At 31.6% G+C, this 16,802-nt stretch overlaps 1 protein-coding gene across 1 annotated transcript in view; it reads left to right on the forward strand.

The window, feature by feature from the left end:
• The window catches only part of LOC131851196 (MOXD1 homolog 1-like), a 54,633-nt gene extending 37,879 nt beyond the window's left edge, over positions 1-16,754 (forward strand). Inside the window, exons 3-13 of the mRNA XM_059201650.1 lie at positions 5,341-5,490; positions 5,872-6,030; positions 7,863-8,175; positions 9,282-9,383; positions 9,844-10,007; positions 10,399-10,515; positions 11,005-11,151; positions 11,434-11,588; positions 12,219-12,322; positions 12,630-12,796; positions 14,281-16,754. Of these exons, the coding sequence (XP_059057633.1) occupies positions 5,341-5,490; positions 5,872-6,030; positions 7,863-8,175; positions 9,282-9,383; positions 9,844-10,007; positions 10,399-10,515; positions 11,005-11,151; positions 11,434-11,588; positions 12,219-12,322; positions 12,630-12,796; positions 14,281-14,454 (1,752 nt within the window). The 3' untranslated portion in view covers positions 14,455-16,754. The remainder of the gene's footprint in view (positions 1-5,340; positions 5,491-5,871; positions 6,031-7,862; positions 8,176-9,281; positions 9,384-9,843; positions 10,008-10,398; positions 10,516-11,004; positions 11,152-11,433; positions 11,589-12,218; positions 12,323-12,629; positions 12,797-14,280) is intronic.
• The last annotated feature ends 48 nt before the right edge of the window (positions 16,755-16,802 follow it).

The raw sequence follows: 16,802 nt of genomic DNA on the forward strand, positions 1-16,802 counted from the left end.
CAGCAACAGCTGGTCCCCAATATTGATATTCGTTACGAGTTTTTAAGTAAACGATCTGACACCGATTGAGACAAAATTATTATATCTCATTTTGTAGTAATATGTGGAGGCATTATTATAAATGTGACTGAAACTAGAGAATGAGAGAATTTAATATAGACTGACATTATCTTGAGAAAAGGCTGTCTGAAAGAAAATGAAAAATAGTTATTTCATATTAGCCTTAATTTCCTTTGTTTTGCAACTGAAATGTCAAACAACCCTCGCGTAAATATATGAACAGCAACCAACAACCTTATGCGTTGCTATTCAAACTAAAATGAGAAGCACATGTAACATAGAAAGCAGTTTGTAGAGAATTATATCAAAATCCATTGCGTGGTTTAGAAGAAGTAAGCAAAGAAACTGACAGACGAAAACCGTGACTGCTTTATACTATTTAAAGATAAACAAATCTTTCATTATAATAGTAGTTTAGATAAGCAATTACATTTAATTGTATTTAAAATATATGTAAATATTATAACTACACTTGAAATTGAAACTTGAAAGGAACGTAAATATGTCTTAACTGAGGCTTACATTAATTATATGGGTATAAACTTGAGCAATTTAGTATTTCAGTAGTAGGTACTATCAAATTAATGTAAATTATATTTAGGTACGAAGTACTATTGTAATTATATTCTGTGATTTAGGATTATAACTGGGGGTCTCGAGAAGTCGTAGCAACATTACCATTGGACAGAATTATTAGCATATTTAAATTGACTTCAAAAAGGCGAAGGCGTTTTCTGTTATTTCAATTTTAATACACTGCTATATGTTATGATAATATTATATGAATTATTGTTTTATTTATTATAATTATTACGCATAAACTTACATGAATCCTGTAACGCACTCCAGGTAAATTTAAGTAATGAGTATCTAAACACGAATTTCTTTATCATACATAATTCTATTAGAATTTTTCTAGTAGTTATTGCATGAAAAGCTAGCAAACATCCAAACTTCCATCCATTCTCGTCAGCTTTATCGTTAGTTATATCTATAAATATACCCCAGCAAGTGTGTACGTTACATTCTACCTGACTTTGTTATATCCGGTGAAATGCTCCATTCAACGGGTTTATCTAAATTGTCTTCCATACAACTTTTTCCATGCACATTCATGTATATTGTAGCTTTCTATTAATGATGCCAATTGGCATTTGGCACCCGCCCAGAGCTAAACTCGATACCGAGCATTGACAGCATCGACACACGTATTCGATTAATTATAATGCCTCGCATTGTTCGTGTGCCGTTTTCTGATTTTCTATCTTTCAATTCTTTTTCAATAATATTATGTTAATATAATAATAAATTTTCTAATTTTTTTTACAAAATTTTTGACTATTTTACTTCCACTTTTTAATTATTGTTTGACCTCTACCAGCGGCAATACCAACCACTCTTCTCCATCCTAAAATTATCTGAAATATATTGTTCTATTCTATTCTATTCTATTCTATATACAAGAGTTTATGTAACCAAATGTAGTGTGCGAGAAATAATTAAGATTTAATTTATGGGATAATTCAGGATAATTCACATAAAACCACCACATTTGTATAAAGCCATGAGTCAGGATCAACAGCTCCATAATAACAATGAACAACGACCATTAAAGCCTTTTATTGTCGCCGGGACAGTCTACTACTGTCTCGAAGAGGCCAATGAATTTAATTAGAAAGAACTACGGAGTAGTGATTAAAGTTCCGAACTCTAGCTACAGTCCTAGCCTTTTGTAAAGATTCTCAGTAGGTCAGACAATCGGCTAATCAATACTCTATCGGCAGTATATATCCGCCATTACGACTCGATTCACCTTCGGTGCTTCTGATGCTGTTTTGTGCGAGCATGGGATATTTTCATATAGATTCACTTGTAATTCAATTCACGATACGTGTAAATACTATAGCATCATATCTATTATAGCATATAGTCCTCTGGAATGGATACGCATAAGAGTTTATGGAACAAATATTACAGTTAAAAGAAGGAACTAACGCCATTATAAAGAACACTTTAGGTGATGATTTAGGTGAAAAAAAAATGTCAGAAGTACAAACATTGTGCATTGCTAGAAAATGATTTTATTAAATAGTTTTACTATCACTTACAAAATTGGAGAAATGTCAATCACTATAGCTATTGTACCTCTCCAAGTTATTGTACCTAAAAATGTCACACGGTAATACAGAACTTAACGAATGCCAGAAAGAGACAGATAAATAATCAAACAGCAAAGATTAGCATCATTGAACAACCAGACACCGACGATATTAAATTGTATCATATTGCGCAAATTCCGCTAAAATTGAATTCCGATTTACCTGAGGTAATCTTATTTAATTAGAATCTTATTACGATGTGCAAAAGTAGAGAATCGATTGATAGGACAGATATCTTCTTGGTATGATGGTTGAAGCGTTTGACGTTATTCTACATGGCGCACCTATTGTGTCTTGATTCTCATGCGCGAACCATCCACCCGATTCTTAAAACTTATTCTTTTGTGTGAATGTAGAAAGAATTTTAATGCTTCCGTTTGAACTTGGTGTAAAATCGCACAATAGAAATGCCTTTATTACATAATACGGACTTACTTGATAGTCCGCAATCATTCTGCTACATTTACGATTCTGTACATGTCACAGAGCACATTTATTATAGTCATTGTCTATGTTTAACGTTGAACATTCTTGTTCTTAGGAATATTCCATATGCAAGTCAAGAGCACCTGATTTAGTCTCTGGGAACGTAACAAATCAGTTCGATCTTGAACTTATTCTAGATTCCTATGTGGTATATTTATTGGTTTTATAATTATGTGTATATAGAATGATATACTGTAGTATGGGGAGAGAGAACCTTTTTTTTTAATCTGCATAACTCCTCGCAAAGTCACCCCGCTGCAGAGATGGTGAGGGGGGAGTGTGATATTCTTACCCACTAAAAAACCATGTGGTGTACCTACGAGTCGCCAGTGCCGAAGCCTAGTGGCTATATAGTATTCGCTACTCCAGCGACGGAGATCGAACCTGCGCCCGTTCGAATGGTGAGGGTGTGTGTTAACATATTATGTGTACACATTACCAATAATTACATAATAAAGATTAATAGTTATCGAGTATATAAAATAACGTCGTAATTTGTTAATAACAGGGAAGTACGGCTGTCAATGTATATCTAGTAGGATCAAGTAAATCTAGCAAAATTAACTCAGGATGTAATTATGAGTAGGTGAGTACATGTTTTTTGTACCGTGGGAACGTAGTGCCAACGCGAAATCCAGTTTCTGAGCAGTTTTTATGGATAATACCTACGTACGCTGGCTGTTAGATGTTGGTGCTTTTGCTCACGTTATTGTTTGATTATAATCTCAATCTATATAAAAAACACCTTATAAAACGTCTAGTAAACTTTTTTTATACTACAATCCTTCATTATAGATATTTAACATATTTTCCATCTTTTTCTTTCAATATTCTAATTTGATAGGAAATGATAATATATATTATATAATATAATGTAATTCTAATTGTAAGACTGAATTGTAAACCATGTGAATTTTTATGAATTAGAGGGGTAATTACATGTATATAAGTATAATCCAAAGTAAAATAATCCCAGAAAATTAACAAGTATATAGAGTTAATTTTGTAGGCAATATATTAAAGAAAATGTTGTCGTTGTTTTATTTCTACTTAAATGAAATTACTTTAATAACACGAAATCTCGTCCCTTAATTATTTATTATATTGACTAATAGGTAAGCCAAAAATTTCTCTTAAATTGATTAAGCGAAATTTTCGTCTTCGTAAAATAACTTGTAAGTGTTGTCTGTAACAATTATTTATTATATTATTATTAGTATTCTATTATTATCTTAATGTTTTTGTTCTTAGTTTTCACAAAACTTAATAACTTACCTTCGTAATATACACTAGGCAAATATTACGTGATACAGTTAAGCATCAGCTGTTCTCAATTCTAAAGATAGGATATCATCCTTAGCATGGCATTTATAGAATAACCCCCTATCATTAAGCCAGGTGTACAAGGCACGTGCTGCGACATCTGCTGGCGAAAAAAACAACAAAAAAAAGCATTTTATTATTTGTAGCTTATTGCACTCTTCCGAGGCATCTGCTTCTATTTTAATATCCCGTCATCTGTCCTCTTGTATTCGACCCTTATTAAAAAATGGCATTTTACCTTATCTTCAAAGATTTAAGGATTATATTTGAATGATTATGATTTTGTTAATAGAACAAAGTTTATTGCTAGAATGATCTTCAGATATAAAAGGTTAGATCGAAAGGTCGATCGTTCACTTTCAAATTTTAGCTTCTGTTATTTCTAATATATTCATTCCCTTCGTAGCTGTCGATATTTTTTTAGTTTGTTTTCATATCTATTTATTATAATGTATATTCATACGATAGTATTAGCAATATTAAATGAAAACATAAGTTGTCTTTATGATTATTGTTAGTTTTTATACCTAGGCATTTTTCTAATACTTTTTATATCGATATTTAATTAAATGTTATTCGTAATTAACCTAGGTTTAGTATGTTTGTATCCAAGCCTATTTTTCGATTATTACATTTAAAGCAGTATCATTAAAATTTTGTAACGCCTCCAAAGACTGGTATCCGCTCGTATATGTAATTATTTAATGTATAACATTTTTTTTTAATTTGATATTGCATCTGCTATATACCCAGTTGTAGAGCACGCAGTTGTATAGGATAGTCCTATGTTATTACTAGCCTTAGAAATGTTGTGATGTTAGTCAGAATCAGAAATTTCTTTCTGATTTTGACTAATATCATGCCCTATAAAGCCGTGGACTGTAATATATTTAAAAATAATCATTAGTCCATATGTCGCTAACTTTAATATATCTTCTTACTGATGTGGACGGATTTTTTGTAAATGTAGTAGAACTAAACGTTATACCATTACTACACTAGCCAGGCGGGTTGTTATAAGATTTTAGCCTGAGTTTTCCTTTACTTCAATGTCTTTGTACTTTGCTCGACTCCACAAGGGATATTTATTACAATACTAGCGACCCATCGCGGCCTCGCACGTATTTAAGTGCGTGACGATGGTCGTATAGCCAGTTGTCCCAGGCGATATCATAAATCACCGATATATAGTACACATAGTACACATACCTTCTGGAAGAAATTACATAAAATGCTAGTGAAAATCTTATCAAAATTCGTTGTGTTTATTTTGTAATTAGATTAATTAAATTGAAGCATTCCTTTCTTTTAGGACTGCCACGGACTTGATGTGGAAGGGAAACCAGTTGCCGATGAAGTGCAGAATTACGAATTGATATCGGGTCACCAGAATCATACGCATACTACAATTGAGTTTAGAAGATTACTAAACACAAAAGATAACCAGGACTTCCTCATAAGTGTAAGTACTCGTATCTATTGCTACTAGTGTGTAATGTAATGGACTACCTAAACATTAGACATTTTAGGTATACAGACATATTTAATTGCTTAAAACAGCAACAAGTAGGATCGTTTTTCGTGTGAAGAGATAGCTCTTCGTAGGAGTGGTACATTAAAAAAATAAGTAATTTCTTTTCTAGAGAGTATAAATCAACTTATGGTTTAAAATATAGTTTACAATCAAACTACTATGTCTAATAATGTAAATGCTACCCCTCAGTTACGCACTGTATTATAAGTAATATATCATAACATAAGATTAATAATTATTAATATTAATACTGTGTAATAATGAAAATGTTCTTTCAACAAATGTGAATTATTCATATATCAATTGCAGGATGAAACTATTCAAGTTCTCTACGCTCTCGGACCCCCAGGATCTGATGGACAGCTACCGAAACACGTGAAAAGTGGCTCCAAACCTTTGAGATTACTACAAACATTGTCAAACCCTAGTTCTGTACCGCTATTACATTGGGATGTTACGATTGGTAACGTAAGTTACACATACAATTTTTTTATACTCATATAGTTCACTAAGATTATAGGCAGTGACATCACGACATAATACTCGGAAATGCCAACGCATGAGTGGTATCACATGATAACATGATGTCCGAGGTCCTCTTTTATGTATATAAGCAACGATTATTATCAATTACCATCAAGTCAGCTTCTTTCGCTATTACTTTACATAAAAAATTGACTAATGAAACAACACAACACATATATCTGTCAGAATGAGGCCAATACGCTAAAAAAACGCCATAACAATGAGGGATATATTAATTAACAATGAGGAATAACATTAACAAACGCGACACACTATTTTACGATGGTAGTATGTAAGTTGACCTTTTAGCAATATTTAAATAAATCAGATGCTCGCCCACAGTTTTGTGTTAGGGGTTAATAATCATTTATAAAACCATATATTTCGATAAGGCGCATAAAACACAAATCTACAACATAGATCTTATGCACGAGAAAATAATTCTAATGCATTTAAGCGTGACTTTAAGCAACTAAAATATGAACATTCAAACAACTGTAGAAACATTTATATAATTAAACATTTCATAGAAATTTCATATTATTATTTCACTTTGCAGCTTTCATAGTAATATTTGTGTACAAAGGACAACGAGATAGTAATTATTTATGCTGGGGTCAACATTACTTATATCTCATAATAATTTTACGTATATACTGTTGCAGTGAGAAATGGCGAGCACTACTATTATTTGATGTACTTTAAAAGGAATACTCATTTGTGAATTCTAAAACCAGCTGTTTGCTTTTAGTTTTGCTTTGAAATTTTAATTAGTATTTTTAATATTGCAGCGTAAACGTTATTAATTTTATATTTATTACCACTATCTCACACAATTATTATAACATCTCAGCTCAGTCGATATTCCATGGATAAATTAAATAAACAGAATTATTTTTCTTTCATTTTGTCTTTGTTAATGGCTATTTGTATAGGGCTTATTCTTATCGTTTACTTTCGAAATTTGACAGGTTCATAATGCCGATTTCAATTTATAGCGTCATATTCTAAACATATGGAAAAGTTCTTAATATTGTTTTCTGTTCATTGGATTGTTTTTGATTATCGAGTTTTCATCAAGCAAATAATTTTATTACATTATGCTCTAGTTGAAGAAGTTTCAATTATTTATAAGAACTGTCTACAAATATAGAGGACAAATTACACCCGGTACATCAAAACTTCAGTCACAAAACCTTTTTGAAAAGCTTTAGATTATTAGAAACATTATAATTAGCTGTGTTCCGAGTCGGTTTTGACCTATCTTCCTGGGCAACTGGATAAATTATATTAGTCGTATGTATGGGTCGTCAGTTCCTCCAAAAAAAAACAACTTAAACAAAACATTTTAAAAACATTCTCTGCACCTTTATTTTATTATTATCGTACAAAATAATAACGTTCACTACCTACAAGTAAACAAGTTTACAAAATGAGTTTAATATATAATATAACAATGTATTGTTGTAGGTATTTTATATAGATAGAAAATAAGTATTCGTAAACAATTATATACATAATAAATTATTAAACCTATATAACAACAATGAACATTATGTATAGTAAAGTTCAAAATCCCTGGATACCCCGGACGTCGTCACTATTGTTTGATGTGTGTGTGTGATTGAGTAGTATCCACTATCAGCACAGGTAATACCCGCTAGTTTTACCAGACGTCTATTTTCAAGTTAACAAGTGCTGTCGGTGCAAAAAAAAAACAGTGGTAAATTCACTACATAATACCACTACCTTAACATTTAATATTTTCTTTACAGCTATCCATACCACATGATATGGCAACGTTGTTCTGGTGTAAAATCTTCAAAGTTCCCGATTTACCAAAGAAACATCATATCGTAGGATATTTGCCATTAATAGACAGTAGACCGATCAGGAATGCTATACCAGTTGTAGAGAAGAACAGTTTGTCTCCAGTACACCATATGGTGTTGTACGAATGCGCTGTAGACCCTGATGTATATTCATGGAACGAGTGGGCAGAAGGCAGTGGATTTTTTGGGCCGAATCGTCCTAGTGAATGGGCGATATGCGCAACGCCGGTGGCTGCTTGGGCTATGGGATCGAAAGGTATATTACATCTACAATTCTGATAATGTTGAATAATGAAAAGACAAGACGTATTCAAATCACTCAGTTCAATGATTAATTCATCATAAATTATGGAGGGAAATGTCGTATAAATTCGTCTGCGTGGATACCTCTGTGTCAATTATTTTAGCCAAGTATCGTGCTTTGTAAACTGTGTCACATTTTGAAGGCTGACAGTATGACAGACAGACAGACAAAGTACAGGGATGGATAGCATCTTAGTCAGGAATAGTTACGCAACGGCGTAACATGTTGTAATGTCCATGGTAGGACCATGTTTCATTATATAGGCGACAGTTGTCATTTAGCTAACCCGTAAGTGCCACAATTGGTTCCAGGAGGATACATCCTACCAACAATTCCCCACCTCTCTAAAATAATAAAAACAGTGAATCGATATGCAAGCCGTTTATTCAAAGTTCCTCTTTGTTCTAACTCCAGCGCGTAACTAACTAACTTTCTGAACCGATTACCCCTTTTTAAGAAAAAGGGTAGTCGTTTCATTCCTTTCCCTATCTATCATTACACTACAATTATACAAAAACTATTCTAAAGATTTATATCTATAGAAAAATTATACAAAAAAATAAATAATTTTAAGTATTATATGTTCCACTAACATATAATACTTAAAATGGTTTTAGAAAATACCATATTTAATTAGCATTTCCTTGTAGATAGTGTATCATTATTACATTTTTATAATATAAATAAGTTATGAAATAAACACGAATGTCTCTAATCTAACTAATTGTAAGATGGCGCTGTATAGTCAGTACAATACTTGATAGTTTCCTATTTAATCATTTCATAAAGATAATATATGGACATATAAATTATTTCTTACATAATGTATGTTTTCGTTTTCACCAGGAAATCTACTGGATATTACTTGATGAAAACTGTTTCATGAGTATTCTACCTAACTCTTGACTTGGATAGTCTTTACGAGTCACCCTTATTATTATTTTATTCAATAAAGTTACGTTACATATATGTTTTACATCTGTGTGTCCTGTTATAGGGTAATGTTTCTTATACGTTTAATATACATGTATTAAAGATAATTAACACGATAATTCCAGGTGAATTCCTGCCTACGAACGTCGGCATCCCTCTAGGCGAGAAAGGGGGCGTATCGTTCTACATGCTTGAGATTCATTACGACAACCAGGCCCTGCATGAGGGTAAGTTCATTATGCCTTAAACTTTCTTCGTGGCATGTGTTGGCACAGCCTCGTTGGTCTAGCGGTTTTACACCCTTTCCACATCTTATGATCGCGGGTTCTATTCTCCGTACGGTACAAATATTTGTATTTATGAGTATGATTGTTTCTATTGGTCTGTGTATTTTCTATGTATATTATGTATGTATTTTCTATGTATTTAAGTACTTCTATCAGTTGACTAGTAACTGTAACAGAAGCTCTGTCTAGCATGGCAGTAGATGGCAATAAATGGCGCTGTGTGAATGTCCTGACTTATTATTACTATTCTTAGATCGTTGTATAATTTTTTTATTGATGATAATGTAATGGTACATCCCTAGTAACAAACCTAGTCTAAAGTAGATATTTATTTAAATGATTGTGAATAGTAATGGTTATTATGACAGCGTTATTGATGATTGTTATCATTCTATTTCAGTGCTAGATAATTCAGGTATCCGTGTACTGCATACACCTACACTGAGACAGCATGATGCGGCGTTGCTTGGCGCCGGTGTGGGGGTGTCAGCATTACACCTTATACCACCAAAACAACGGCAGTACAGGACCGTGGGCATCTGCGGTTCTGAATGCACTAATAGCGTGAGTATTTTGTCTGTTTATAGCCACTGATATAACACATATATTAGAATATTTCAAGTATATTTATTATATCTTTTTATTAGTTACCTATATTACGTTATAACCTTGAATTTTATTCTAAGACTATTGAAGAAATGAAGAAATTTCATTTTATTATAATTAAATTTCATTCAAATTAATCTGACAAAATAAAATTAATAAGTAGATATTTTGAATAATTTCAAATAAACAAAAATTGTATTTGTTGTATTAGTACAGTTTACACCTTTGTTGGAATTGAATAGGTGTACAAAAATGGAATTACTTGTTTTGCACGATGTGCTGTTATAAGTTGATTGGATTTAAAGCAAAATTTTATTTTATATTAATATATATATGTTTTTCTTTTCAGCTGTTTCCAGATACCGGTATAAATATCGTGTCTGTACTATTACACGTGCATGGAACCGCTCGCAAAATATCCCTCAAACATGTGAGAGGACAACAGGAGCAGGAGGTGATATCTGAGGTAAATTTAGGTCATATTTTTGACATTAAATTTAAAGTAAAGGATTTTTTTATCATTAATTATTATGAGATGTTTTACGCTGGTGATGTACCAATGATAGATTGAGTATAAAGACAGGTCAATGGACCTGTCTTGGCAAAACCATCAGCATTTAACCACGATGATTTTCAAGGCGGATCACGTAAAGGTCGACTTTACTAACAATTCTCTCCTCTAAGTAAAGGTATTAGAGTATGGTTCTATATTGTTACCTGTACATTTAGACTTATATTTGGTTTTATTTTAAACTAACAATGACATCTATATAGTGGATTAAAATTAAAAACATTTAAATATAGCCAGTCTGAAATAACAATTTATTCAACTTTTTCTTTCATATATCTGTCGCTAGATGGCAGACAAATAGGCTGTGTGCTTTATTTTCTATTAGTTTATTGATTCTTTACTAGATGGCGCTAACATTATTTTTTAATTTTGATTTGGCCCCAGGAAAACTCTTACGATGCTCGATATCAACAATCTCGAGTTGTTCCTGGAGGAAGAAAGTTTTTGAAAGGAGACATTTTGATCACGGAATGTACTTACGATACGACAACACGCGATAAACCGATTTTAGGGGGATATTCCACCTCACAGGTTAGTAATGAAAAATTATACCATTTAATTAAAAAATATTATTTTAATCTAAATATATAAAATTCTCGTGTCGCAGTGTTTGTTACCAAACTACTCAGAAACGGTTTTATCGAATTTTATAAAATATGTCGCCATCGTCCATCTCATATGGTATTATTTTACTGATAAAGGCTATAACAGAATAGCAGAGAGGGTGGACTCACTGCCCTCACTAAAAAGGGTGACTGATTATTGGTAATGAAAATAACAACTATTATTGTATCGTTTAATAAATATTTACAGGAGATGTGTCTGTCCTTTGTTCTGTATTACCCACGGACAGAACTGGCTGGATGCTACTCGATGACTCCAGTCGACGAATTCTTCGAAACATTCGGCGTAAAGGAGTTCTATTTTATGAGCATGACTAAAATACAGAATTTGTTTCTGTCGTCTGGGTGAGTATTTTTCACTCACTTTACGTTTCACCATAGTCTGGTTAATTTTCATATTTTTTATGTAATTGGAATGCCATATGGCAGAGGACCACCTGATGGTAAGTGATAATTGATGTCTACGTACATGAACATCAGTAAGGTCAGTAGTATAATGTGACGACATGATATGCCTGCGATAATTTTTCTACGTTGTCATTACGAAGGACTAAGTTGTTATAACTCTTGTCATGTACTTTCACTGACTAGTCTCATCGTTCAACCGATACACGAAACAAGCTACTTGGCGACTGAAATAAGTGACACTGAGGTATCTACGCAGAAGACTTTACGAAGTCTACCAATGTAAAAACAATTCTTGCATTCAAATTTGTCATAACGTAATAACGTCAGTGTTACGCTTACTTACAGAAGTAAACCTTATACGTAAATGCGGCCCAAAATTAATTATAGGTCCTTCATTTTATATTATATAGACTTAATTATTATTAAATTGTTCATTATTAAGGAAAGGAACATGAAATATGTACTGTTTTAATAGAGGAGTCTTATTTATATAATTACCTATAAATTTTTCGGACATACCATCGTTGCTTGTAATATTTATAATTTATAAATATTTTCTCTTCACAGAAACCTAGATAATATTACATCACCGTGGGAGTTTGATATGAAGAGTAGAAACTATGTGGAAGAGACTGGTTTACAAGGGGATGATCAGGGCGTGAGATTGTTGGGTTAGTAAAGTTATATAAATCAATTCTACGACAAGTCGCATCAAGCAAATCAACATGAAAACTTTTTATCACTCTCTTTCCAATTAAGAATTTGCTATGTTGGCAAGGAGATTTTATATCTCTTATATATCTAAAATAGTTTTATTATTACTATATATTTAATACTTTTAAATCAAAGTCGTTGGTTAGTTCGTCTTACATCGGTACATATACATATGTACATATTATTTTATTTATACGACGTCCATCATATATACTATATAGCTTTTCATAGTATCCTATCTCTACAATATTACTTCTATTACAGAATCTCTAGTTATAAAGAACCCTGCCGAATTCCGTAACAAGTCTTTCATGGCGCACTTGAACGAAATGCAATGGTCCGAGCCTCTACTCACCGAGCCTATAGAACGTCGGCTATACCGAGGTCTTCATATGATGTTCTGCAAAAAGCAAGACGATACTTGGGGAACTGTGAGTTGATTATGTTTCTAGTTTTTCTATATTATCTTCTATGTATACCAGTGAAATCTATCTTTATCCTATTTAAATAAAACAAAGTTTTATTACTTACAGTATTTATAATTCGAAAATGTCGAATCTATTTTATATGATGTTTGATTTGTCTTATTTGTGTTCAGAATAAATAAGTAGAAAAAAATAAGTAACTTAACCTATTGAAAAAAAATCTTATAGTCGTATTTTAAATTAGACGAAATCATCTGACGTTTACTGTGTTGTCAGTATTTGATGAAATAAAAATAGTGTTGTGACAAAGTGAAGAATTGAAAAAACTCCTGAATTAATGGAATTGCCTTGATTGTCTAGTCTAGTGAATAGTTAGTGTGCCGAACTGCCGATATCGGGTACGGGGTTCGAATTTTAGCCGTGCTTTATACATACCAACAAGTTTTCAATGACTATGTTCCTATAGTATCTACCTATACTGAATACCGAGTATTTTAAACATAAAGAAAAAAATTGCGAAGAAACTTTTAAGACCGTGTTTGTAGATATTTTGTCTCATAAATTTTTCGGTAACGCTTAATCCGTAGTCTCTTCTTTCTTGGAGACAATCTTTGGCTTGTCGTGCTTGGTTGAGGATCCAGAAAATATACAATATACCCAACAATTACCACAAACACAACATAAGGAAAAACTTAACAAATACAATAACAAAACTGCGTGAGCGCAAAAAAAAACATTCGTGCTCTCAGACCAGAGGTTAGAAGCCGAATTACGAACAAAATGGCGACCGACGCTCGCGACGTTTGTCGGTGTTGGTAGCCGCGCGCTTCGTAATAAGCCGTCAAAAAACTGATTGTAGTTACATACCACTAGTAATTTATATTAGAGCACTTTTATACAATTTTATTGTAAAATATAAATAATATTCTTTTGTAGTTTGAAATTATTAACTATTCACACTCATTGTTCATTAATCTGACCGAGAACTGAACGCATCACTATTACTTTAAATATGGCAACATTATTTTACAAAGTGACATTAGCTACTGTCTGCTAGCTTCGTCTAATTAAAAATATGACTGTATGTAGATTGATTTTGAGGCAACACTGAGTTGCCGGGTCAGCGACTTAAATGTGTAGACAGTGTCATACATCACTGACATGAACTCAGGGTCAGAAATAACATATATCCTTTCTTACATGAAATGACCATTCATAATCGTCGTAAATCAGAGAAATTACAAGGTACTGGCAGGCATGACACTTTAGTCCTCCAAAATGGCAACGCATTAGAGGTACCACGGTCTTGACATCATAACGTGATAAGGTTCTATCCATGCATCTAGACGACGATTACAGCTTGTCAGGTCGGCCGTCTGCCTGTTTGTCATTCCAAATATTTACATTAAAAAACAGTTCAATCATTAGTTTCAATATGATGTTTATTTAATTATAATAATAGTCATTGAAAAAAATTATTATTATTTCAGCCAATCGAAATCCAGGCCTATCCTATCTACCACGCACTGCCAAGCAACGACATATCAGAAAAACATTACAAACGAGTCAAGCTGCCATCAGTGACATCGGCAGCACGGTCGACTAGACGCCAGTTTTGGTCGGCCATCTTGGCCGTATGTCTCACTATTATTGCCATACGGTAATAAGAAAAAACTCTTAAAATAGTACATACAACCAATGATGTTATGTTGTTTTTATTTTTCGTTTGAATTTTTATTTAAAAAAAAACTTCTGTTATAAATCGAATACAACGGATACTCGTTTTTCAATATCTTAGTATTATTTTGCCAAATTATATTGTATGATAAACTATGTTATATTTATCTGTTCACAGTGATTATGGCAAGAGGTGAGATGTATTGTGTAATTGATGTAATTGTGAACCTAACCATAGGTTTTAAGGGTTCTTTGTCGTATTTTTTTAATAAATTGTACGAACGTGAGTGAATATATTTTGTGATCATTGTACTTATGAGCTTTTGCTCATGACGCGACTTTGTAATTTACCAATTTTATGGTATTGAATATTATTGTTTTCTAATGATTCTTATTTGCTCTACCTTAAACCACTTATGGTTTATGGCCTTTTTTATCTTTTGATTTTATAAATGTTCTTCATCAGAAAATAATTTCTTTAAATGTGAATAAGTAGATCCTATGTTTTCATTAAGAGTTGTTTTGAGATCAATTTCGTTTCTCCCCATTTTTCTCGTGAATTCTCTGTTTAAATAAGTACATTCAAATGATTTATTTTGTATTTCAATTTCTATTCCATTGCTGTTTAGAGTAATACTATTTATTCTATTTATAATATCATCAATATTTATGAAAATATTTTAGTACAATAGGCTCAATATATGAATAAGATAAAATGCCTTATCGACTGTACAATATTCCAATGCAATAAAATTAAATATTAAGTGGTTGCACTAAAATATGTATAGGTTATTTCTTAATTTATTTATTGCCTCTCTGTATAAACATTAGTTTTTACGTCTTTTCTTAAATTCTGTTAATATATACTGATAAGTCATTAGAGACTATCAAGTATGCAGACACTGCAAAACTGAGACTGTACATTGCTTAGTGTTATTATTAAGGTTATTATTAATATCATAATCGCAGGTACAATAATAAATTGCATTGACTAAAATTTTTTTTGTACATTCGCGAACATAAAAATATGCGGAAGAAAGTATGGGTTGGGGACAAAAATTCTGTGCATTTAATGCAAGATCTTTAATATAGTTTTATTTTAATTAATGCGGTTTATTGTTAAATATGCGTATGTCTCATATCTATTTTTATTATTCGTGTAAAAAAAGTCCAATTGCATGATTCTAACAATAATAATTAATGATGTTAATCTGAACAAAAAGATATTATGTTTTGATGTGAGTTAATTGTATGAATTTTTTTAAAGAAAATTGACACTGCTGTAATTGATTCCTATTTTTATATATTTTTTACGAATACTAAGAATTCCGTTATTTTGTTACATTCTTGCATATGCTGTGCTTGGTTTGTTTGATGTATTTGTACCAAATTATTATTTTAATGTCCTTTCAGGAAACGTATAAAGGAAATTACATAAAAACAAGAAATTTGTACGCGCAAATCCAATGGCTCAGAAAGACACATTCAAATCAAATAGATTTATTACAGATGTAAAGTTTAAAAGTGCTTGTTATATTTTTTCCTATTCTGGAAATAAGAAAAAATACAAGCAATGCCCGTAATTATCTATTTTGCTTCAATTATTTCATGTACATTAAAATAATTTCTTGTAAGGGAAATGTTTTTTCTTGAGTAAATTAATGCAACTCTAGACTTGTCGTAAATCTAAGAATATTAATCGTATAATATTTCACGGCTGTGTTTTATTGGATCTACGGTTATATTGTTTCTAGAATTAACATATTCAAATAAAGTTATAATAAATAAAACCGTTGAGATAAGTAGTTGGTAAAGTTATTTCGTCAATCAGAAAATAAATTCATATATCTGAACTGATCTTCACAAATTATAAATGAAGACTATCTCAAACACGTCAACGCCTTTCGAACAAAAAGGAACATCATAACCTGTGATGCCTCAAACGGACAAAATATCAGTGTCACAAAAATTGTTGTCTTTATAATTACCAAATTAAAAATTAACATCAATGTTTGCTTTTTTTACATAAAAATGTATAACTTTTAAATACACTGTGGCAGATATGTTTATTTTGAACTATGTATTTATAATTGTTGTATTGTAGAAACATTGTAACAGTAGATATCAATTCCGTAACGAACTTTATTTTTCGAGTCATAATGTTAGTAACTGCATTTCGATTATTACTTTATAGGTGTTGTCCTAAGGTTTAGTTAATAAGAATACGCTTAGTAATTAATTTTTTTTATTTATTTAAAAAGTCAATATAATGTGTTTTATTACTTTATATGTGTGTTTTATTCTTACTACTATAAATAATTTATACTAACAAACA

Source organism: Achroia grisella, unplaced genomic scaffold (assembly GCF_030625045.1).
Source record: "Achroia grisella isolate CSIRO2021 unplaced genomic scaffold, CSIRO_AGI_Agris_v1 utg782, whole genome shotgun sequence".
In the NCBI taxonomy this organism is placed as follows: Eukaryota; Metazoa; Arthropoda; class Insecta; order Lepidoptera; family Pyralidae; genus Achroia; species Achroia grisella.